This window comes from Accipiter gentilis, chromosome 1 (genome assembly GCF_929443795.1).
Source record: "Accipiter gentilis chromosome 1, bAccGen1.1, whole genome shotgun sequence".
Taxonomy (NCBI): Eukaryota; Metazoa; Chordata; class Aves; order Accipitriformes; family Accipitridae; genus Astur; species Astur gentilis.
The window spans coordinates 6832977-6855086 of record NC_064880.1 but is presented as its reverse complement, the minus strand read 5'-3'; the positions used below and the strand labels follow the sequence as shown (position 1 = coordinate 6855086).

The 22110-nt window shown below is 38.6% G+C and overlaps 4 protein-coding genes across 4 annotated transcripts in view; 1 reads left to right on the top strand and 3 right to left on the bottom strand.

Moving 5' to 3' along the window:
* On the bottom strand, positions 1-3136 carry LOC126043237 (arylacetamide deacetylase-like 4). The gene is made up of 4 exons (XM_049811308.1): positions 3116-3136; positions 1988-2218; positions 1577-1626; positions 1-750 (listed from the first exon to the last, which is right to left on the bottom strand). Exons 1-4 carry the CDS (start codon positions 3134-3136, stop codon positions 66-68), a joined length of 987 nt encoding a protein of 328 aa, XP_049667265.1. The 3' UTR covers positions 1-65.
* Positions 1-22110, top strand: part of LRRC38 (leucine rich repeat containing 38) — a 90625-nt gene that overhangs the window by 49148 nt on the left and 19367 nt on the right. The gene's annotated exons all lie outside the window — the stretch shown is intronic.
* LOC126043155 (arylacetamide deacetylase-like 4) lies at positions 4137-8693 on the bottom strand. Its single transcript, XM_049811163.1, has 4 exons — positions 8516-8693; positions 6157-6373; positions 5683-5746; positions 4137-4911 (listed from the first exon to the last, which is right to left on the bottom strand). The coding sequence occupies exons 1-4, from the start codon at positions 8690-8692 to the stop codon at positions 4137-4139; spliced, it is 1233 nt and encodes a 410-aa protein (XP_049667120.1). The 5' UTR covers position 8693.
* Positions 10978-16230, bottom strand: LOC126043170 (arylacetamide deacetylase-like 4). The gene is made up of 4 exons (XM_049811188.1): positions 16048-16230; positions 15448-15664; positions 12092-12155; positions 10978-11752 (listed from the first exon to the last, which is right to left on the bottom strand). Exons 1-4 carry the CDS (start codon positions 16228-16230, stop codon positions 10978-10980), a joined length of 1239 nt encoding a protein of 412 aa, XP_049667145.1.

Here is a 22110-nt window from a genome sequence, read left to right as displayed (position 1 = left end):
TTTAACAATGCTGTCCAATCCCCTTTCCCCAGCTGGAAATGAGAAACCGCAATAATCATATAGGCTTATGATAATCCATCCTCAAGGTGGTACCAGGTCACTCGAACACCGTTGTCCTCCAATCTCTTCTTGTAAAGCAAGCCGTCATCCCTCAGCACATCATACTCACAAGTCAACGTGAAAGTCTCAGGCAGCTGCTGAATAAGAGCATCTTCAGCTAACAGCGGGCACAGGTTGGGCTCACAGAATCTTTTCACGGTCTCATAAACTTCGGTTGTACAGTCAAGTAGCACATGTGGTTTGTAGCCTCTGACCTTAAATTTTTCGGGGATGTTATCTGGACTCACCCACTTCCTATAATTTAATTTAATATCTATAGGAATATGGGAACCCTCCAAGACCTCTTCCAGATTTGATGCATTCCCATTTAGGTAGTGTAACATGTAGAAAGCGGCACGTTCTCGGAATAAGAGAGGGACTCCCCGATTCTGCTGATAGGATGGTAAATTGAAGTCCAGCGCCTGAAGGCCTGGGTAGATCAAGATCTGAGCACGTAGTTTGGGGAGGTCTGATCTACCTGCAAGGGTCTGGCTAACAGCAGCTGCTAGATTGCCCCCAGCACTGTCCCCGCAGACAATTACATTGGCGGGATCCACGCCATAGAGCTCTATATTCTTCATGAAGTGTATGGTGGCATTAAGACAGTCTTCATACGCAGCAGGGTATTTGTGTTCAGGAGCTAAACGATACCTAGTACACAGAAAGAGACAAATGTAAGAGAAGGAAATGTCATAAATGTAAATACAAATTTCCTACAGCCCATTGGCTTTCCCTGTGTTGTTTGGAGTATTTTTCCTTTAGCAAAAGAAGTGTCATTATCTGCTAAACAGGCATTTGTCCAGCAAGTTATCACAGATAAATGATAGCCGGTAGGATGAAGTTACAAGGATGTAGCATAGCTGGGGTCTTCTGAAAATAGCATCAATCAGAAATTGTGATATAAGTTCATTTTACTCTTCTGGTGTAGACTGCATCTGGCTTGTGGATGAAGTAATTTAATCAGTCTGCACCTCACCTTTACTTAGGATATTTCCTGTTGAGAATTATTTTATTTTTCTTTTGTTTATTTAAATAACTGGGACAGATTTCTATTCTTCTGTATTCTTAGTACGAAAATATATTAGCATTTGATTGTTAGAAAACTCCTTGAAGTTTACAGGGTAATTACATCTCATTAAACAGATCCCTGAATTGCCACCTTCCAAGTTTATTAGTAGGTTCTCAACATGTAAGAAAACTCCTCTGGAAAGCATTCCTTCTTTTTGTGTGGTGCCAGCATAGCTCTGTGCTGCGAGATACGTGAACCTTACTTTGGGGTCTGTTTGCACTCTCCCTGCATTAGCAGATTGAGGGGGAAGAAATGAAAATAGTCCCCTTGAAATTCTGTCCGACCATCTGGGATCCTGGAGAAATGGTTTACTGAGGAGGAGTGTTCCCACAAGACGTGCGACACTCTGGTGCTGAGAAGTGAAAAGAAGCAAGACGACTTCCATAGGGTAGTACTGACTTAACTCGCCCAACAGAGACAACCATCGACTTGCTTTCTCTGCCAACCTGACGGCAGATCTTTTCGCGGCGACCTGCAAAAACCTGGGGGGTTGTTAGCTGCCTGCTCCCTTTCCAGATGCAACAGCCAAGGAAGGTGGAAGCCGCCTTTTCCCGCCCTGGTCCATGCCCTTCCCGACCCCCACGGGCCACCTCAGCTCCCCTCGTCCCTCTTCCCCTCAGCCCTGCCGCCCCCCCTCAAGGCAGGCAGCAGCGCTTCACCGAGAGCACTAAGCTGCCCGAAGACGACGGGGAAGCTCAGCCATATTCCGGACCTTCTGACAGGTCTCGGGGCAGAATGATTCCTCCCCCCCCCGTCCTCCCCGCCTCCAGAAGATAACAGCGGCAGCGCAGAGCCGCGCTGCGCGGGGGAGGGAACGACCCGGCCTGCCCTCCCGAAGCTGCAGTACAGCCAGCCGCCGCCGTGGCAGAAGATGGCGCCCGCCCGCAGGCCGGCAGATGGCGCGCGGGGCCGGTAGACCCTCCCCGGCACCCGGCCGAACCGCGCGTCCCTCATCGAGAGCTGCGGGTCCGGCCCCGGCTTCCTCCCGGAGCGCACGTAGCGGGTGAAGGCGATCTGGCTGCACGCCTCCGTCTTTTCCAAAATCTTCCCCTGTTCGAAGAGAGGGAGGAGAGTCCGGCTGAGCGGAGGGCGGCCTCCCCGGGGGCAGCCGGCAGCCGCGGGCCGCCTCGGGGGAGGCTGCCAGACACCACGCCAAGCAGGTTGCCGTGAGGGAGACCCTGCGCCTGCCTTCCCCCGGCCGCTGCGAGGCCTGAGGGGGCGCCCAGGCTTCGTGTTGGCGGGGTTCAGCCTGCTCCAGAGCTCCTCGCCTCTGCCCTCGCCTTTACCGGCCGCTCCGGTTTGGTCCTCAGCAGAAAGCTGGCACAGGAGAAGATGGAACCGTGGCGGTCCCCAGTGAGGCTACGCGCCTGGGCGAGCGGGGTTGCTTTGGCACAGTGCGCCTGAGCAGGTAGGCCCACGCGTCCGACTCACCCTCTGTCAGGCAAAATGTCTTAGGGGAGAAACAAAGGAGTTTCCATCTCGGCGTCACCAAGTCCTATGGTTTCATACCAGCCTCCCTATCTAAGGTTTCCCGTGAGTCTCTGGTTTTATCTGCTTAAGAAGCACCAGGCCTTCCATCGGTGTTACTGGAAAGCCCCAAGAATGGCCTAAAATCATCTTCTGTGCTTTGCTAAAATGGAAGTTAAAGCAATCTCACTTTCCGTAAATAATTAATTTAAACTTAATTAGGGAAGCTCAGCTGAGGAAGCTTGGACTCCTATGGTTGGCTTCATCCCTATGTAATAGGGAAAACCTGACTGAAACTATCTGAGGTCTAACAGAAATTATTTTACAAAAATTGTCCTCTAAAGTCAGCCTCAAAAAAAAAAAGAAAGCCTTCACTTAAGTCTAAACGCAGCCAGCAACATTCTGGTATTTACACATATAATCTTATAAAAATAACACCTAAACCACATTTCTGGCAGAAATCATGGCAGAGTAACTCACTATAGCAGATGTACTAATCATAGAAGCAAGGAAAATTCAGAGCTTTCCAGGATGATTCACTCCAGGAGGGATACTGAAATTGAGAGTACTCAGGCTGAATTGTTCCCATAATTGCTATTATGAATGAAGCAGTAAAAATCACCAACAGTATTTAAAAAAAAAAAAAAAGCCATTTCACTTCATCAAAGGTGAGGTGTCTTTACGCCTGTCTTTGATTTAGCTTTCTCAGATAATAGTAAACCTTAGAGCAGTCCAAGTTACAACAGATTTCTCAGGTACCACACACCTTAAAGTCCTTGGAAATGTTGTGCAAGGTGTCAGTACATGTCACATTAGAGAAGAGGGAGAAGAGAATGTGTTTAATTTCCTGTTTAGCTTGACGTTAATTGTGGGACTGATACAGGGCCTGGTATTCTGCATGGTATTCTTGGATTGCGGATGATATGAATGACTGTTCAGAGATAGCAGTTAAGCACTGAATGAAGTTCTAGTTTATGATGGATTGCTATTTACAAGGAGAGCCAAGTGATGAGGAGGTTAAATTGTCTCTTGCATCTGATCTGCAGCCACAACCTATTGCTTCCTGTATTGTGGACATTCTTTAAGTAGTTTGGAATATATGGTTTCAAAAAGGACATTTAGAAAAGACAATGGGAACTAACATGAGGGGAGGGGGAAGCTAACGTGTGCTCTATAAAAGTAAATGCATCAATCTTATTTTGTTGTTAAAGAGTATTTAAGCACAGGAGCAAGTTGGGTTTTTTTACTGCATCTTTAATATTTACTGAGAGTAACAAGTGTCTAATCCAAATAGATCATTAAAATAGGCAGACTGCACGTCAAATACTTCAAGTCGCCCTAAAAGAAACTTTCATAGTGTTCTTGAAATATCTTTTTCAGTGGTCACACTGGCATAATTGCTCATTAACAAATTGTCCTATCTAAACCTCTTATATGGAATTTAGAAGCATAAAAGACCACAGAAAATTGGCAGTTCTTACAGAAGGAAAGAAAATTGTTTCTATAAGCTTTTTAGAAAGTTCATAATATTGTCAAGACCCCTTTTTCCAGATGAAAATGACAACCAGTCATTGTTAAATGAATTTATGATTCCATGGAATCCATCCTCGAGGTGGTACCAGGTCACTCGAACACCGTTGTCCTCCAATCTCTTCTTGTAAAGCAAGCCGTCATCCCTCAGCACATCATACTCACAAGTCAACATGAAAGTCTCAGGCAGCTGCTGAATAAGAGCATCTTCAGCTAACAGCGGGCACAGGTTGGGCTCACAGAATCTTTTCACGGTCTCATAAACTTCGGTTGTACAGTCAAGTAGCACATGTGGTTTGTAGCCTCTGACCTTAAATTTTTCGGGGATGTTATCTGGACTCACCCACTTCCTATAATTTAATTTAATATCTATAGGAATATGGGAACCCTCCAAGACCTCTTCCAGATTTGATGCATTCCCATTTAGGTAGTGTAACATGTAGAAAGCGGCACGTTCTCGGAATAAGAGAGGGACTCCCCGATTCTGCTGATAGGATGGTAAATTGAAGTCCAGCGCCTGAAGGCCTGGGTAGATCAAGATCTGAGCACGTAGTTTGGGGAGGTCTGATCTACCTGCAAGGGTCTGGCTAACAGCAGCTGCTAGATTGCCCCCAGCACTGTCCCCGCAGACAATTACATTGGCGGGATCCACGCCATAGAGCTCTATATTCTTCATAAAGTGTATGGTGGCATTAAGACAGTCTTCATACGCAGCAGGGTATTTGTGTTCAGGAGCTAAACGATACCTAGTACACAAAAGGACACAAGAAAAGTACGAGAAGGAAATATTAGTTTTAAAACTATTGCTGAAAATACTGGTTCCTGCCACCAGCAATACCCTGATTACCTCAGAATTTTCCTGTTCTCCACAAGTTGATCATAAATAAACTGTGGCTACTTGGACCAGGTGGTGCAGATTAACTTGTTAGGATATTGTCTGTTTAGGATGTTTCTCAGGTCTTTAACAGCAGAGGAGTACTCAGCTGCCAACTATGTTTAAGTTTTATTGACAGTCATTTAGTCGTTTTATGCTTCAGATTTCCGTGGGTCAGATACAAATGACAAGACTTCCGTTTTATATGTTTGTTACAGTGCAACTATATCCTCATAATTCAAATCATTATGTCTGTATATTGATGATATTAGCTTGTCATTCATGCAGTGCTTCTGTAAGCATCAAGCAGAGTTTCCTTGAATAAGGATTAAGTAGAATATATGGTTTACTATCTGTTTACTCTAAGTTTGTGTTTGGAATTTGAAAACGTTGATTCAAAACTTCATTTTCCAGCTAGATATCCCAAAGCACTTTTTGTGATGTAGTCAGACAGTGAAAACTTAGCCTGAGTCAGTCTTCAGTTGCTCCAAACGGGAGCAGAGTGAATTTGTAAATCACATGCTTGACAAGTTCCACAGAAACATTTCTCTGAGAATGGTTGTGGCTATGATCAGGCAAGCTATAACATGGTATTTACACTAGAGGAAGTAATCTCTAGAAAATAGCATGAGGAAAGACTCACCCGACAGATACAACCACTGATTCACTTTCTCTGGCAATAGAGCGGCATAGCTTTTCATGGGTCTCTGAAAGAAACATATTTGGTGAGGTTTGGGTTTGGTTTGGTTTGGTTTTTTTGATAGAGTACTAATGTTTTGTATTGCATAAGTTAAAGAATTGCAAGAAAAACATACTCTCTACTTTTCTCTGCCCCTTACTACATAAGTCCTCAGATCTTTTGTACCCCCTCATTTTCCTGTTTCAGTATTTGCTTACTGTGGTTTTTTCCCCTCATATCTCATTATCTTTGTCTTTAAGAAAAATCACATAATGCACAGCAGATGCTTTCTTCTGACAGCAAGACTTAGGAGAGTGCATCTGTGGTTATACTCAAACTTCGTAACTGCTACAGATCAAGCGACAATCAACTTTACCACTTATGAAGTAGATACTTCTTTACCTAAATTGTAATATTTTTTTCTGTTAGGTATCTTACCAAGACTTCCAAAAACCCATCCTCCTCCATGGAAAAACATAACTCCTCTCCTTTGGCTGGCAGATGGAACCTTAGGCTGATAAATCCTTACAGGCACTTTCTCAAACCACAGGTCCTTGATGAAGAGCTTCGGGTCCACTCCTAGAGTCTTTCTACCTTGCATGTACCGGACAAAGCTAACCTGACTGCAGATGCCAATATTTTCCAAAATCTTTCCCTGTTCAAAGGCAAAGAGAATAGGGAGTTATTTTCCAAAGTAAAGGAACTGCATGGGCAGTTCCTCGTGATGTCCAAGTCGTATATTTTAGGGTGATCATAAAATATTTGAGTAGTTGTACAGGTATAGTACAACTGAACAAATAACAGTAGCATCATGACAGGTCACACGAACAGCAGTATTCACTGAAGAACATAATCCCAAAACAATGCAGCATTAACAAAGGCTGGTGAAATATATCCCTTTGCTTTTTCAGCAGATCCTTTAGCTAACACTGAAAGTGAGTTTGGTTTTCACTGGTTATTCTGTCCTTGCCCTTGAGAAGATGTGAAAACATAGTGAAAGAAGATAGTTCTGGTGCTGATTTTCATTATATGGACACTTTCCTGAAGTAGAGTTGACTAAGTTGAGAATATATTTGATAATTGTTTTTTGATTCATCTTGGAAGTCTTCACTGATGTCTGCAATGCACTGGCAAGAAGATCCTCAGATACTTAGTAGGCCTAAACTTCTGTTCTTTCTGTATGCCATAGTGATATTCATGCTAGCCACCAGAAGATGAAAAGAATACAAATCAGAGCTACTGGTCCAACGTAACTTCATAAAAATTTTAAAAAAGCATAACCTCTACTTTGAAATATATTATTTAGTCATGCCAAACCAGTACTTCAGTCCTTATGAAGATTTGGGTCAAGCTCTTAATATTTTGTTATGAATATTTTTTATTAGACTGCCACATTCATATGGATTGTCAATACACTGTTATGACTCTCAATATGTTTACCTGTGAAAGACCTTCTCTTCAATGACTCTGGCTATTTATAATGTTCTCCGTGTGTGATTTTGAGGCTGAAGAAACTAATACATTTTGCAACATACCGATTTTAATTCATTATAGAAACTAGTCTTAGTGTCTCTGATTGTATACAAACATGATAAAATTATTTATTCTTTTGTATTTGCTGTTTTCCAAGCAGAAATGGAACAACTACAAATAATATTCTCACCTTTACATTCAACTTGCTTGGTTTCTTTCATCCTGTGTTTACATTGCAGCATAGAATTCTGGTTTATGGTACTAATGGGCAATGTATAGGTGATAAAAAGAGAACTGGCTTTTCCAGCTGCTTAAGTGAAGTAGTCTCTTTCTAACTACAACTTGTGTGCAGCCAAAGCATGAGAATATATTTCTAGAATTCTTTACTATGGTCCACTATAATCTAGAATATTTCTGATAGATAATTTTTAAAATTTATTTTAAATAGTTTGTCCCTCTTGGAAGTATTTAAGTAATTTTTTAAATATATGCACAACTTCTGCTATCTCATGTGTTTCTAACACCTTCCATCATCACAGCATCTATACATCTATCATTACATGGAAATACTCCTGATTCAGTGAGATCCTTTGTCAGCAGAGATCACCAGAAGTTGAGTGCTGGTAAGAGCTTCAACTCTTGTGGATTGGTTAGCTTCCCACTCTTTTATAGGCTAGTTCGCCTGCAGAAGTTGGGCTGCCCAGAGCCCCTCGTTCCCATCAGACAAGCCTGCTTAGTTGCTGCAGGAGTTATAAATAAGTGTTCAGGGGAGATGGAATTCCTTCAGCTCCTCTTGGGCAATGTTACCTAATTTTGTCACTTGTGTGATAAAAACTCCCCCTTCCCAAAACCAATTCTGAAATGTTCAGTTTCTAATTTTATCTTCAAAATAAATACATAACTCCTCATCCCCAAGTCCCAGAAAAGCTTGAAAGCATGGCCCAAAGACATCTGATATATTCTGAACCTAGAATGGAAATATAAATGATCCAACATGTATAAGCATTCTTAATCAAATTATTGCTAGGTTAGTACCATTCATTGTAGAAGCACAGTCAGACTTTCAAATGTTTGTGTTAGGCAGTCTTTGCATACTGCCTAATGTAAGAGCTAGGCAGGACTGTAGTAATGCAGTGTAGTGTAAAAAAATCTGGTAAAGTTTTACTTAGCAAAACTGAGCTTCTAAATACAACATGCAGCATGATAGCAATGCCCTGCTCTCCTCTCTGAAAATTAATTCCAAGCAGGGTTCTAGCATTGCATTAAGTTTAAAATCTACAGGTTCACCGTTCTTCCCCCCAGAAATCACACCAGGTTAACTTACCACCACAGCTCTGCTTATTAAAATTATATGAATGATTCGGAGCTTTACAGGCTGATTCACTCCAGGAGGAATTTCTGAGTTGGAGAAATCAAAATTAATTGCCCCCATGACCAACAATATAAATCCAGCAACAAAAACTGCTAAGAATAACACCAGCAGTGTGTATACAACTGCCATTTTGCTGAGCAGCAAAGTGATCTGAAATGTCTTTGATTTGACTTTCCTGGATATCTTTGGCTTGTTACTTCCTGATTCTTTGTTTGTCATAAGATTGCTCTAGTAAAAATCCTTCTCCTCCCTTTTACAAATACTTTAGTAGGTATCTTTCCCCCCCTCCCCGCTCCCTTTATTTCACAAAAGGTAAGTTGGTCAAAGTCCTGAATTTGTTAAAAGACATATGCCAGCATAATTTAAGAATTTTTGCAAGAAAGCAGTCCTTAGCTGGGAGAAGAGTGTTATGAATAAACTGCATTAATATTAAATTAATTAGAAGTGGAAAATGGACACAGGGCATTTGTGTGCTTTGCGTTTGTGACACTATAAACCACTATTCTGAAGCAGAGTTTCTATAGTGTTATGCAGAGGTAGGAGCCTGGATATGATGATTATCACTAAAGAGCCAAATGGATCGTCACCAATGTTTTCTGGAAAGGTGCACCTATAAAATTATGTCATTACCTCACTCTCAGTTTTTGTAGTATTTGTGGTTTCTTCTAAAAAACACAGGAGGCTGAGTTTAGATTCATGATCAGGTTACCTCCTATCAGGTAAACTTCAGTAACTCTCACTGCACAACAGATACAGCATAAAAGGACTTAAGAGTTTCTTAAGAGCACTCTTAAGAGCAATTAGAGTTTCAAATCAAACTGCTTCATCTTGTTCTTGCTGTAGAATGGGATTGTGCTAATGTAGAGATGCTGTAGTTTAAAATGATGCTTATTAATTGTGAATCTGAGTCTGCGACTCTTCAAACAACTAGGATATCAGAACATTGTTGAAATTGCAGATTCCCAGGGAAATGAAAGATGTAAAAATCTAACTTCATTAAGCAGCCATGTTATAGTTTTGGGTTTTTTTTAGTTAAATTGGAAGTGATCAGGAGAAAGTACTATGTCATTTTAGTTAGAAAACTTTATAAAAAATAAAATGTCTTAATTTTTTCCAGTAAGAAGTTAAGTGTTTTTAATAGGACAGATGGTTGTTGTAAAATATTCTGAAGTAGAAGGAAATATTTTGTTTAAAAGCAATAAAAGTCCAGATTAAAAAAAAAAAAAATAGCCCACCCAATGGTGTTTCTGGACTTAGAGTTTGTATTATTTTTCTGCAGTTATGTGATCATATACAATAGTCTTGGATAGTCCAGTTGTCTGATAAATTAATTACTGTGCACAGCACACATTTGACTAGGTAGAATTAGCAAGATTGTGGTCTCTGTCTGACAGTGCTGCAGTGTTCCTTTCACCATGAGGTGTTCATTTAGGTTTATCAGTGAGCATGTGTTTAGCAAATGTAACTTGCTCTTGTAACAGAATTATTTGAAGTGCTAGGTTTTAATTTTTTTTTGAAAGCATCACAAAATTGCCACAGCATTACAGTGATAATATTTAATATAATATAACATAACATAATATAATATTCTTTTCTACCTTCTTACATCTGTGACCTTCAGAACTTTTTCAACAAACACAGCATAACAGGTAGTTTTGAGCATAAGGCAATGTTGAAAGAAAAACAAAAAGTACAAAAAAGGAAAAGAAGTCTCACCTCTGTACTTCCCTAATATGTACACACTCATTAAAGTTCAGGGATTCCAGTTTAAGAATCAAGTTCCAAAATGAAACATCATTTCTTAGATTCCAAACAAAATCAAACCCATACTAGTTCCAGTTTAGAACTTCTGCTTCGGACAGAAGCCTTTCTTTTGATTACACTTTTTCATGAAAAGTGTAGTCTTTGTGCAAGCTAAGCCTAGAAATTAAAATGCATAGCTGCAATTTCACTATATGACATAAAACTTCACAGAACCTGAGTCATTGGGCTCTCCGTCTGATACCCTAAACATCTCCTGTCTCTCACAAGGGCCAAAGTAGACCCCAGTTGTCTTCAGCACTTCTGGGCAGTCGAAGGATCTTCAGGAAGAGATGTTCTTGCAGCTTGCCTTGAATGTGTGCCAGCCATGCAAGGATGCTAGAACTGCTAGAGTTGAAGTAAAACAGTATATGCTAGGTGCCTCACTTCTGCATCTCAGTCTTATTGGTGTGTTTTTATAATAATGTTTTCTAGAATGGTGGTGCTTTAAATAATCTTAACATTTGTTTGAGAGTCACTGCAGAAGCAGAAATTAGAAAGTATAAAATGCAGTCAAAATCCAAAACATAAATCAAAAGTGTTTACATTCTTTGCCAAGTATAAATTCGTCAAGGTTAATGTAAGACTTGCATCTTTGTTCTGAAAAAATACTTTTATAAACTGTTTATATAATTCACAGTACTATCCATTATCTTTTTTCCAGATGAAAAGGAAAAAATCCCATAGCCAAAAAAGGCTAAAATTCCATGGAAACCACTCTCAGAATGATACCAGGTTACTTGAACACCATTGTCCTCTAATCGCTTCTTGTATAACAGTCCATCATCCCTAAGCACATCAAACTCACAGGTCACAATGTAGGATTCAGGGAGCTGGCAAATAATGGAGTCTTCAGCTAAAAGTGGGGAAAATGTTATTGCTAAAAGTTCTTTGACTGCTTCATGGACTTCAGGTTTATATGAAGTAGATTTCTGTGGTACGTAGCCTCTAATCTTAAATTTGTCAGGAATAATGTCAGCACTTATCCATTTTTTATACTTCCGTTTCATACTCTCAGGAACATGGCAATTTTGTAGGACATCTTCCAAAACTGATGGTTCTTTATTAAGATAACGAAAACAGAAGTAGATAACTAGCTTCCGAAACAATAGGGGGACTGAAGCATTCTGCTGATAGGAAGGCAAGTGAAAATCTAGCCCCTGTAGTCCTGGATAAATTAAGACCTGGGCACGTACTTTTGGGAGATCTCTTCTATTCAGCAGTATTTGGCAAATAACCGTAGCAAAATTAGCTCCACAGCTGTCACCGCTAATGATGATGAGAGTAGGATCCACATGATACTCTTCTAAATTCCTTATAAAGTATAAGGTGGCATTGAGACAATCGAAATATTGCCCTGGGTATGGGTGTTCAGGAGACAAACGATAACTGAAATGTCAAAGATATTGTGGTTATTGTCAAAGTAATTGTAAAACTTTAATTTGCATTGTTCATGATTGAGTGGTGTGGTATTTATGTAGGCCTTTTTTTCTGAATTTTAAAGATTATATTTGGGTTTAACTAGTGTAGATTGGAAAGACAAATTAATGGTGTTACAGCTAATTTAGAATACCTTGCCTATAAGCATATTTCTAAATTAAATGAAAGGCTAAAGCAAAAAATAGGGACCACAATCTAAAATAGTAAATATTTTCAGCATATTTCTCAGAAATGTTTCAACTGTGAACTGTATTACCATAAATACTTCTATGTAAAAGTAGCACTTACCCAACAGACACAACCACTGAGTTGCATTTTTTGGCAATATAGCGGCATATTCTTTCAAAGGCTCCTAAAGAGAAAATTTATAAAAAATGATGTTTTCAAAATTGAATATCCTTTTGAAATGAAAATATAGATCCTTGAACATATGCTCTGTGGAAGGCACTGCAACATGAGACCGATAAGTAACTTCTGCTATGCAGTACGGTCTTTACATGTTAACATATTTTCTGGTTATTGGTCAGTGGCTGTTAGGGCATATTATAAGCATGTAAGAATGGTAATACTAAGAAAAAATAGAATTCTGTCTAGGCAGGTATCACATCTCAGCTGGTGGTCAACAAAAGATGTTGAAGGAGAAGCATAAGCTGAGGACAAGTATATAGTAATAAGAAGCATACAAGAAGTTGAGGCTCAGGGCACTCCTTTGAGATAGAAACTGTGTCTTTATATTTAATGCCCTTGATGAATGTTTCTTCCCTGAATTATTTGAACCACTTCTTGAGTCCATGATTTTAACATTAACAATTGTGCAGTGAAGAATTCCATAGTTTGCTTACAAAGGTGTAAAGAACCATTTCTATTTGCTCATTTTGTACCTGGCATTCGCGACTTCCATTTGGTGACATTAACTCTTGTACTATAAGAAATGGTGGATAATCATTCCCTGTTTAACTTCTCTTGCTGCTCATGATTTTGTAGACATTTAGTGTATCTGTCTTTATCTGTCTTTTCCAGCCTGAAGAGTCATAGTCTATTCTCTGTACAGAAGCACTTTTCTCACCTATGCAGCCTCTTTCTGAGTCTTTCCGGTACTGCCATATCCTTTTAGAGGTATGGAAACTAGAACTATAAGCAGTATACTATATTTAGATGCACCATGGATTTATTACAGTGGCATAAAGATGTTCCCTGTTTTGTCCTTTCCGAATAATAATTCCTAGCATTTTATTTGCTTTTTGACTGCTACTGTGCGCTAAGTCAACATTTTCAGGCAATTTTCTACCATAATCCCAAGATCTTCCTGCAAGGGAGTAGTCTGCTTAGAGTCCACTCTTTTATTTATAAAAGTTAGGAGCTCTGTTCATCTGTTTGACTTCCCTACACACCATTTCACCTGTCATTTTATTGTCTAATCCTTTGCTATCATAAAGACATTCTGCACTTTTTGAGCCATCCTTTTGCTACCTCGAAGGACTTAGTATCATATCAGCTTTCACCATCTTTTCTCTTTTTGTATATATTGATTAGCAGTGCTCCCAGCACAGATCTCTTTATGGGAATCTCACAGGAACCTCCCACAACCCATCTTTTTTCTGTCTTTTAATCAGTTTTTATCCAAATGAAAGACCTTTCCTCTTGTGTCATGGGTATGTAGCCTCTTTATGAAGACTCTTTTGGAAATCAAAGTAGGTTTTATTAACTCAGTCTCTTTTATTCATGTATTTGCTGACTCATTTAAAAAGCTTACATTGATTTGTGAAGCATGACTTCAATTTATATGGATTTTACAGAGTAAGTCGTATTTATCTGTCCACTTATTCTGTTCTTCAGTATAGCTTCTGCTAATTTGCTAGTTGCAGACTTTGGGCTTACTAGTCCTTACAAGTCCTTTTAAGAACTTCTGGTACTTGATTTCCTGTTACCAAGTATCAATTGGAATGCAAATGAAAGCTCACTTACTACAGTCAGTGTCTAAGTATGGGTATTATATTAAGCCATGACATGTGATAAAGCTCCTTCAGTGTCCCAGTTGTACAATGGCAGTTGTGAACAACTACAAATATGCAACTTTGTGGTGTGGATTTTTTCTTCCAGTGAAAGGAATTCACCTTTTGCTTAGATCATAGAGGGTTATCTCTTGAGTCCTCACTGCCACTCAAACTAGCTCTAGAACTAGAAGCATCACAGCTAGTGTCAGCCTAACACTCCACCCAGACTAACATGCTCTGCAGTAAAAGAAGGGCAGATTATTTCTGCCACAGTGCAGAATGGAACCTAAGTTACTAGAAGTTGCATTATTGTTTCTGTGTGAAGCTAAACGAAGCTAGGTAGACTCTCAAACTCATGTGCAGGTAAACTGAAGTCTGCCTAACAGTGCTAGTGGAGACTTACCTTTTGAAACAGTAAAGGATTCAAAACCCACAAACTTCCCTGTCTGACCCCTGGAATGAAATCTAGATTTCCAGGTTAGGTGCCTTGGTTTCCAGACAAAGCACCCATAGACTTGGTTGCTCAGAAAAAGATCCAGAACAGTTAGGAGGCTGAGCCAGCAGCTACCCAGACAATCGAAGGATCGTCTCCCTTTCTGAAAAAGAAATAAAGTATTCTGTGCAGTGATACTGCAAGAATCAAACTCCCCCAAATTGGCTCTATTTTTAATGTTAATTTATTGGTTTTCCCCTCCATTTTGATTCCTTGTTTGCGTGAATGGGAATATATTTATGAAATTTTTTACATGTATTCTTTAAATTCTTTCTTGGACCCTGTTATATCTTTTAGACTTCCTTTGATGCATGGACTGCAAGCTGAGAATGCTTTTGTAGTGTTTCTACACAAAAGTTGAGTGCTGAGTACAGTATATCTTAAATTCTGTACTTTGAGGCCCTATCCAAACTTACAGGAAACATTTTAGTCCAGTTGAGATCCAAACCTAAAAATTTCTCCTTGAGAAGTAACCAAAGCATTGTTCCAAAGAGTGAAGCCAGAGTGTATTCTTTTTAGCAACAGCTTTGCCATTTTGATGATACTGTAATTATTCCAGAAAGTAGATCTAGGCTGAATTCCATGTCAGCCTAAAAGGATTTTAAGGTACATTTCCAGAAAAGATGGAGTAATGAGGAGAAGGAGGAAAGAGACGTGGATTCCAGCCCTTGCTCCAGGCCTGTTGCTGTATCTTATTGTCACCTAGCTATTAGTTAAGGTACAGGAACATCCTGTGAGCTAACTTCCCTCACAGTGACCTAAGCATATGTGTTTTGTTTTAATGGTCTCTCTTTCTCTGCCCCAGCAAACTGAATCTTTCTCAGAACAGCTTCAAAAGGAGGAGGAGCAGAGTCCCTCTGCTGTTAGCTGACAGCTGATTGAGGGGTTTCTGGATCACAGTTCTGGATTTAGAAGCCTCAGATCTGCTAAGAGCTGCCTTCATCAACTTTGCCTGTAGCCCAGAGGAAGTCGAAATGTGATTACCCTTAACTGTGCACTAGACTATTAATTCCACAAGGTGCTTTGCAGTTAGTATTGTGATTGCAAAGACTATTGTCATTAGGAAGGACAGGTGAGATATTGACTGACACATGTCTGAAGGTAAAAATATAAAGGTTTGGATTTGGTTTTAAAAATAAAACTTGCTGATTTCTTACTAATGCTCCCAAATGTGCCAGCGCCTCCATGAAAATATAGTATTCCTCTTCTTTTGCCAGTAGGTGGCTGTTTAGGCTGATAAATCCTCAAGGGTACCTCATCTACTTTGAGATCTTTGATAAGAAGTTTTGAATCTCTCCGTGGTGGTATTCCATCTAGCACAACTCGCAATAAGCTTAAATCACTGCAGATCCCTAGCTTCTCCAAAATTTTTCCCTGTTGAAAAGAAAGAATTCGGAAGAAGAGGAGTAATGTAGGCTTGCTTCTGAATAGATGGCATTATTATATGTACATGCAGTTCAATAGATACAGTATACATATAGTTATTTTTTTTAATTTTTATGTGAAACAGTTTTCCAATGTAAAGTGGCTGCAGCTTGACAGATGCACTGAAAAATCTAAATAAGCTTTTCAGATTAGTCATATCAGTTTTATGAGTTAATTTAACATGCTTTGGTTCATATAACAATGCTTACAGGCTTCAGGGGGGTGAATTGCTGCTTCTTCTTTCCTTTTTTTTCTTAAGCCGTTATCTTCCAGCTCACAAATATCCTACCAAAATAAAAGTGAAATCCCCAGTTTTAAGAAAGTTAACTTACCGAGATCATGGTTGTAATCAACAATGAATGGAAAAAACGAAGCTTTAGAGGTTGGTCAATTCCAGGTGGCAATTCTGAATTTAAAAAATCATAAAATAACGCCCCCAAAAACAGTGCTGGTATTATAACAGGCAAAATGAAAACCATGCCTATTATTGCTAAAGTTGTATAAACAGATGCCATTTCACTTCAACAGAAGTGAATGCTAAAAAAACCTATGCTGTCTTAAGCCTTGTTTTTAAGCGTTTCTGCGGTGTCTTCACAGGAGACTAAGGACTCGGTTCATAAGCAGAAATAAAAAGTTTATTAATGTTGCAATACCCTAATTTTCTCCACCCTTCTTTTGCTAATGATACTATTGGCAACACTTCCTTATACTAAAAAAAAGGGGAGGGGGAAGTTTTTACCCTTTACAAAAGGTGGAATTCAAAGTATATGGAATTGATTTATATAATGAGTTCTTTACTAACAATGAGAAATGATTATTCAGAGGGGCGCTTATTTGAAGATTGTCTGTGTTTGGTTTGTTGTGGATTCATTATGGATGGACATTCCTGTTGTAGCATTTAATTTTAGTGATGTGAGGCTACTTGTAGTTGTCATCAAGGTATATACTCTGAGAAGAAAAATACTCAAATCCTCATTTTTTTAATAAACTTTGTTTCAGAGTGGAACGCACAGACACATTCGTGCCTTAATTTTGGTTTAAATAAGAGTACGTTTGCTCAGTGTATAACCTGGCGATATGCTCGAGCAGAGAGATTTACCCCGTTTACGTGATGTATGTCTACATTATGTTAGCTGTGCAAGATGTTTTATGCATAGATATTGTTCTTCACACTGGTGTAGGAGTACAAGTAAAATCAGTACTAGACAGTGCAAGTCTTAACATACATTAAGGTCTGTACAGATACGTGGTGATGTGTTTGTAGATTTAAGCCACTATTGTTTCTGGTAAAAGATTTTCACTAATTAAACTCTCAGAATTTTATATTCATTGTAATTCTTGTTTGTAGTTCAATATAGAGGCATTATGAATACATGTATATTAGTGAGAGATGATTAAAGTTGGTGGCAGTTGTGTGGTGAAGTAATTTTTCTGTTTTGTATTCTTCTTACTGGAATTTCATTTTCCACACAATTATAAAGTTACAGTTCCCAAACTTTTTCCCTGTCCTGGCTTTTAAAGTGAAATTCCAGCCTGAAAACTGAATTGGTCCTTAGCTTCATTAGCACAGTTTAAAGCAAAGCAATCATGACAGCTGATTTGCACAATTTTAGCTTGTGGAGATAAGAATATGTGGGATAAAGCAACATACGTTTGTGAAATAGGCAAATCATCAGCTGTTCATAGTAAGGGCTTTTTCTTTGCTGATGTTGGCTGATTTGGGGGTGCCTTTCCTTTACATGGAGCACAAATTTAACGATATAGTTAATTACAAATGTCAGACTGTAGAGTGTTGAAGCCAAACCCAGATACCCACGGTCAACGCTTATTCTCTCCTAAGCTTATCAGCATTTATCCATAGGGCTTTTTCTGTAACACAGCAGGGTCATCCTATTGATGTTATTGGTTATTAGTTCTGTAAATAGTTTCTATGTAGTGTGATATAATAGCACAGGCTGTGGGGTTTTTTTTGAGTATTTGTTTTGCCATATATTCCCAGCAAAGCAGCAGAACAACACAGTTCATACTAAGAGCTTATTTCTGATGTCTGTGCCATCAATCAAAATATCCTGAAATAAATTACCACATGGAGATCAGCTTTGAATATTGTATTTCAGCATTCTTGGCAATTTCTTATGTTTGAATCCTCAGAGGAGGAAAATTCTGTGCTTTCAGAAGAACCTGTAATCAAGAATAGTAAACTCATAAAGGCACTTATTAGTGGAGTGGCAGTAAACGAAACTTTTAAGAGCAACCACTTACAATTTAATTAAATCCCTGATATTTGGAATAGATCAGTTCAGATTATGAAAGCTTCATATCGAAGAGGACATGTACATCTTCTGTAGCTGTATAAGCTGTTGCTGACACTGTATTGGCAGGAGTCTTTTCTTCACAGTATTCGGTGAGTCAATAATTAAACACCTTTAATAAAAAACAAAACACCTCACAGATGCCATCTCTGTTTTGAAACTTTGATGGATCTGATAAGAGTGGAAGGAATATTTCTTTACTGTCTTTTATTTTAAAATAAATTTTAAAAGGGACAGTTTGGGGGTTTTGTTTGTTTGCTTTTTGATGTTATGCCCTGGCAGTTGTCTTCAGTAGAATCTGTTGTTACATTCATGACAGTCTGAATAAAAATATTTCAGTTATGCATTATAGCCCTTCTGTTGTTAAAGAAATGTTGGTTAAGTAATGTTTCCGAATAATATCTTAATATTTTACTCTTCATCGCTTAATATCTTAATATTTTACTCTTAGAGCATAGTCTGAGTGTGGTCAGAGCATATTCTAACTGTATGCTGTGGCAGCACCTCAGTCCTTCCTCCCTGTCCTGTTACCACAGTTTCCATGTTTTTCTAGAATCAAGCAAATCCCATGGTCTTAGAGCTACTTTGTCCTTCTGGGGATGCTCATATTCACAAGTATTTCATGATATTTGTTGCTTTATATTCCAAAATGCTCATGTGACTCAATCCTGCTGCTGCATGTCCCTTTTCTCCTGATGCTTGTTCAGAGGTGCTTCAAATACTTCCAGTCTGGTCAGCCATTTCTATACCTGTAGATGTATGGGTAGAAATATCTGTGATCACTGTCAGTCTCTCACGCTTCTAACAGTCAGTGGGGTTTTTGGTGGGTTTTTTCCCCAATTGTTTTTGAGGTGTTAAATGATCAAAAAAATATTTTATTCCCTTTCAATCCACTGCATGAAGTGAGCACCTAACATCTGCAAACAAAAAGGCTTCTTCTCTTTCTGGCAGTAGATAGATAATCCATCTAGGATAAAAAGCTACTAGTAGTAGCTCCTTAAACTGTAGGCGTTTACTGATGTGTTTTGCTACATCCGTTCCTTTATTCTTTCAGCAAGCTCATTGCAAAACCCCACCTTCCGCAAAGTCTTTACCTATCCGTAGATGAGAACAGCCTTGCATTAGCTGAGGAAGATTCAAGAGATTCCACTAAACTGGAGAAAATTAACACAGCTTGGAGTTTGGCATTGTAATGTGCATTATGGATATGCATACAGTTCTTTATTCTTATAAAAGTCAGCTACTCATTGCTCACAAGATTGATACTTTATTCGTTGAATTTAGTGTTGCTGGAGACTGACATGTTTAATATATCAGTTGGTGATCACAGAATTGGCAGTAATTCAGTAAATTCTTCCCATTTTCTCATCAGTGAGCCTCTTTTTATGCAAGAAGTTAGTCACCCCTAAAAGTCGTTCTTTTCTTAATTTTTCAGTGTATTTCTAATGGTCATAGTAATGGTGGGAAGCTGAAGTATTGTAACAATACCTACCCAAAGAAATACGCTCTTTGCTGTTTTTCCTCCAGCTTAACCTATTGGGTTTTGTAAGGCTTATGTAGATGTGGAATCACAGACCTCTTTGTAGGTTGAGAATGTATAAAACTCATCAACTTCACATCAGTTGTTCATCAGCATGAGAGGCAGGCAGCTTTCAAACCAAACACTAATAAAGGCAGAAGTGTCAGGGTAGTTGATGCTAATGTTATGCTAATGTCAGGTGTTACTGTTTTTCTTGTAATGTCTTCCTCTAAAATATTGCAAAACATTTAACTTCTGATTGTAGGCTGTGTTAGGGAACACAGCCTACAGGTAGCCTGTAGTTAGTTGACTATTGTGGAGCTACTATGTGTAATACAGGAAATACTACAAGGATTAACTAAAGCATGGTAAAGTAGCCAGCTATAATGACTGAGGTATCGATTCCATCAAGTATAGCCAGGCTTAATAATTAACTGGAGGGCCCAAAGCTAAGAAAACAGGAAAAAATAATGTATTCCAAAGAAGAATTAAAAGCAGAAATAATAGCTTCTGATACGTTCCTTTTTTTTTTTTTTTTATGTACATTTCAAAACGAAACACTGGTAAATATAATTTGCCTGGCGTGCCTTTTTTTTCTTTTTTTTTTTTTTTTCCCCTCCAGGTAATTTAGTAGGACACTTAGGCTCTGTAGTACAATTTAACTAACTTCAGTTTTGCTAAGTAGAGTATGTAAGAAACTTACTGTCCTCCAGTTCACATTTCTTTTCTTGTATTTATGTAAAAAAATGACTGAAAGCATCTCAGGGCTCTTCATACCTGTAAGCCTTAGTCTTCCGATCTGCGACATGGATTTAGTATGCCCTTTACAGTGACAATAAGAAGCTTTAAGAAATTATAGCTTAGTACACGCTCTATGATACTGTTTTTTAAAGGTGCTATGTATTTGCTTGATCTATGTTCTTCTTCATTAAGCCTGCCTCCTACCTACCTTTCGGTGTCCTCCCTTTTTGTTATCTCCATCTCCCCACCCAAATTAGTAGCTACTCCCTATGCGTTTTGCTCTTACTCATGACTGAAAGCCATCTTTCATTTAGTCTGCCGTAAATCTTTATTTTAACCTTTCTTCCTCTTAAGTTATTATTTGAAGTTGAAACCTTCCAAAAGACTCCTGGGTTAAACACCTGCTAACAAGTTCTGCAGTAAAAAGCTGTACTGTATATATATAAAAAAAATCAAATAAAATGATGAGAAATATTATATATTAGCATTCAGTGATGGAAATTCAGATCTTGTGCTGTACAATTCAGAGCAGATATATTTTTGAAATGGTGACTTGACAGAAGGTTTTTGTTATGTAGCATTTTGAGACATGGACGAGTTCTTGAATATATGTGTCTCTGTTCTGTTCCTCAGAATGGATGAACTCTGCTCCACACAAATGGAGTCCAAATAAACTGCTCTGGAACATCCATCTGGGATTACATGACAGGTCACCCACCACACTAAAATATATTCTTATTAAGTCGTAAGTAGCCTGAACATAAATATAAAAACTGAACTGGCCTTAATTTGCTGTAGCCAGATTTGTCTGAGACTCGTTACTCTAAATATTTAGGTTAGCAGTTTCTTCACTGTCACGAGAGAGTCAGCAAACACAATGAATCATTGAGGTAATGGGTAATCAGAGAAAGACGATTGACAGGAATAAAAGCAGCCATAGTTTGCAGGATTATGCCTATTTATTTCAGGAGCAGTACAGAGAATGTGCGTCATAGAGAGAGAATAATGTTAAATGCTTTTAAATAAATAATATTATTTATAAATAATAGAGTTAATAAATGTGGAATGTTTTCTAATTGCCTGCTTATTTTTCAAATTACTTGCTGTTGTATATTGACTTTTATCTACAGTGGTACAAAGAGGTAATGTAAAGGTGGCAAAGCAGAAGATAATTGAAGTTGTAGACTTCTGTAATAAACCACTGTAACTTGATTAGTTTAGAACAGGTAATCTAACTTGAAAATTGTTAGGACTTAAAACGTGCTCTGCTATTAAACGTACAGCCTTAGTATATGAAGGCATAACAACAGGTTCAGTAAAAATATTTAAGTCTAGGACACAGATTGACCTTTTGTAATGTCTTTCGGGTAGTCATATTCTGTGCCCAGAGCACAATGAAATTTGCCAGGTTATTCTGCTGGCATTGAAAAATCAGTTGTGTACTGACATCTGGTGATCAGAATGATGCACAACAATTTGCTTTCCCTTTCTTAATTTAACATCTTCCTGTAACGCAAAGCTGTTCAAATAGTGTCAAGATATCCCAGCTGTACTGAACTTTACAGCATTTCACTAGTTTTCAGGTCCTGAGAGTGTTCTGATATGTTCCTGAATCCTTTTATTTGTGATATACTACCACTTTACATTGTTCCTCTATGGGAAAGTGCTTCCTGCTTCAGACAATGCAGGCCTACAGTTAATACAAGCTCTTTGTAAAGTAACTGATATTAGTGTGTATTCCCATACATCTTTATCTGTAAAAAATTTATATGCATTATTTTTTTAATAGATATTGTATTCCTTAACCAGTACTTTTTATAACA

What these genes read in the sequence shown, in the direction of transcription:
- LOC126043170 (XM_049811188.1), bottom strand. Translation starts at nt 16,230, where the DNA reads ATGGCATCTGTTTATACAACTTTAGCAATAATAGGCATGGTTTTCATT. An exon ending in TGGCACATTTGGGAGCATTA is followed by an intron (nt 12,156 to 15,447) that starts GTAAGAAATCAG and finishes TTTTCTCTTTAG; the next exon opens with GAGCCTTTGAAAGAATATGC. An exon ending in TCAGTGGTTGTGTCTGTTGG is followed by an intron (nt 11,753 to 12,091) that starts GTAAGTGCTACT and finishes TTGACATTTCAG; the next exon opens with TTATCGTTTGTCTCCTGAAC.
- LOC126043155 (XM_049811163.1), bottom strand. Translation starts at nt 8,692, where the DNA reads ATGGCAGTTGTATACACACTGCTGGTGTTATTCTTAGCAGTTTTTGTT. An exon ending in TAATAAGCAGAGCTGTGGTG is followed by an intron (nt 6,374 to 8,515) that starts GTAAGTTAACCT and finishes GCCTTTGAACAG; the next exon opens with GGAAAGATTTTGGAAAATAT. An exon ending in TCAGTGGTTGTATCTGTCGG is followed by an intron (nt 4,912 to 5,682) that starts GTGAGTCTTTCC and finishes TTTGTGTACTAG; the next exon opens with GTATCGTTTAGCTCCTGAAC.
- LOC126043237 (XM_049811308.1), bottom strand. Translation starts at nt 3,136, where the DNA reads ATGATTAGTACATCTGCTATA. An exon ending in GCTTCGGGAGGGCAGGCCGG is followed by an intron (nt 1,627 to 1,987) that starts GTCGTTCCCTCC and finishes CGCCGCGAAAAG; the next exon opens with ATCTGCCGTCAGGTTGGCAG. An exon ending in TCGATGGTTGTCTCTGTTGG is followed by an intron (nt 751 to 1,576) that starts GCGAGTTAAGTC and finishes TCTGTGTACTAG; the next exon opens with GTATCGTTTAGCTCCTGAAC.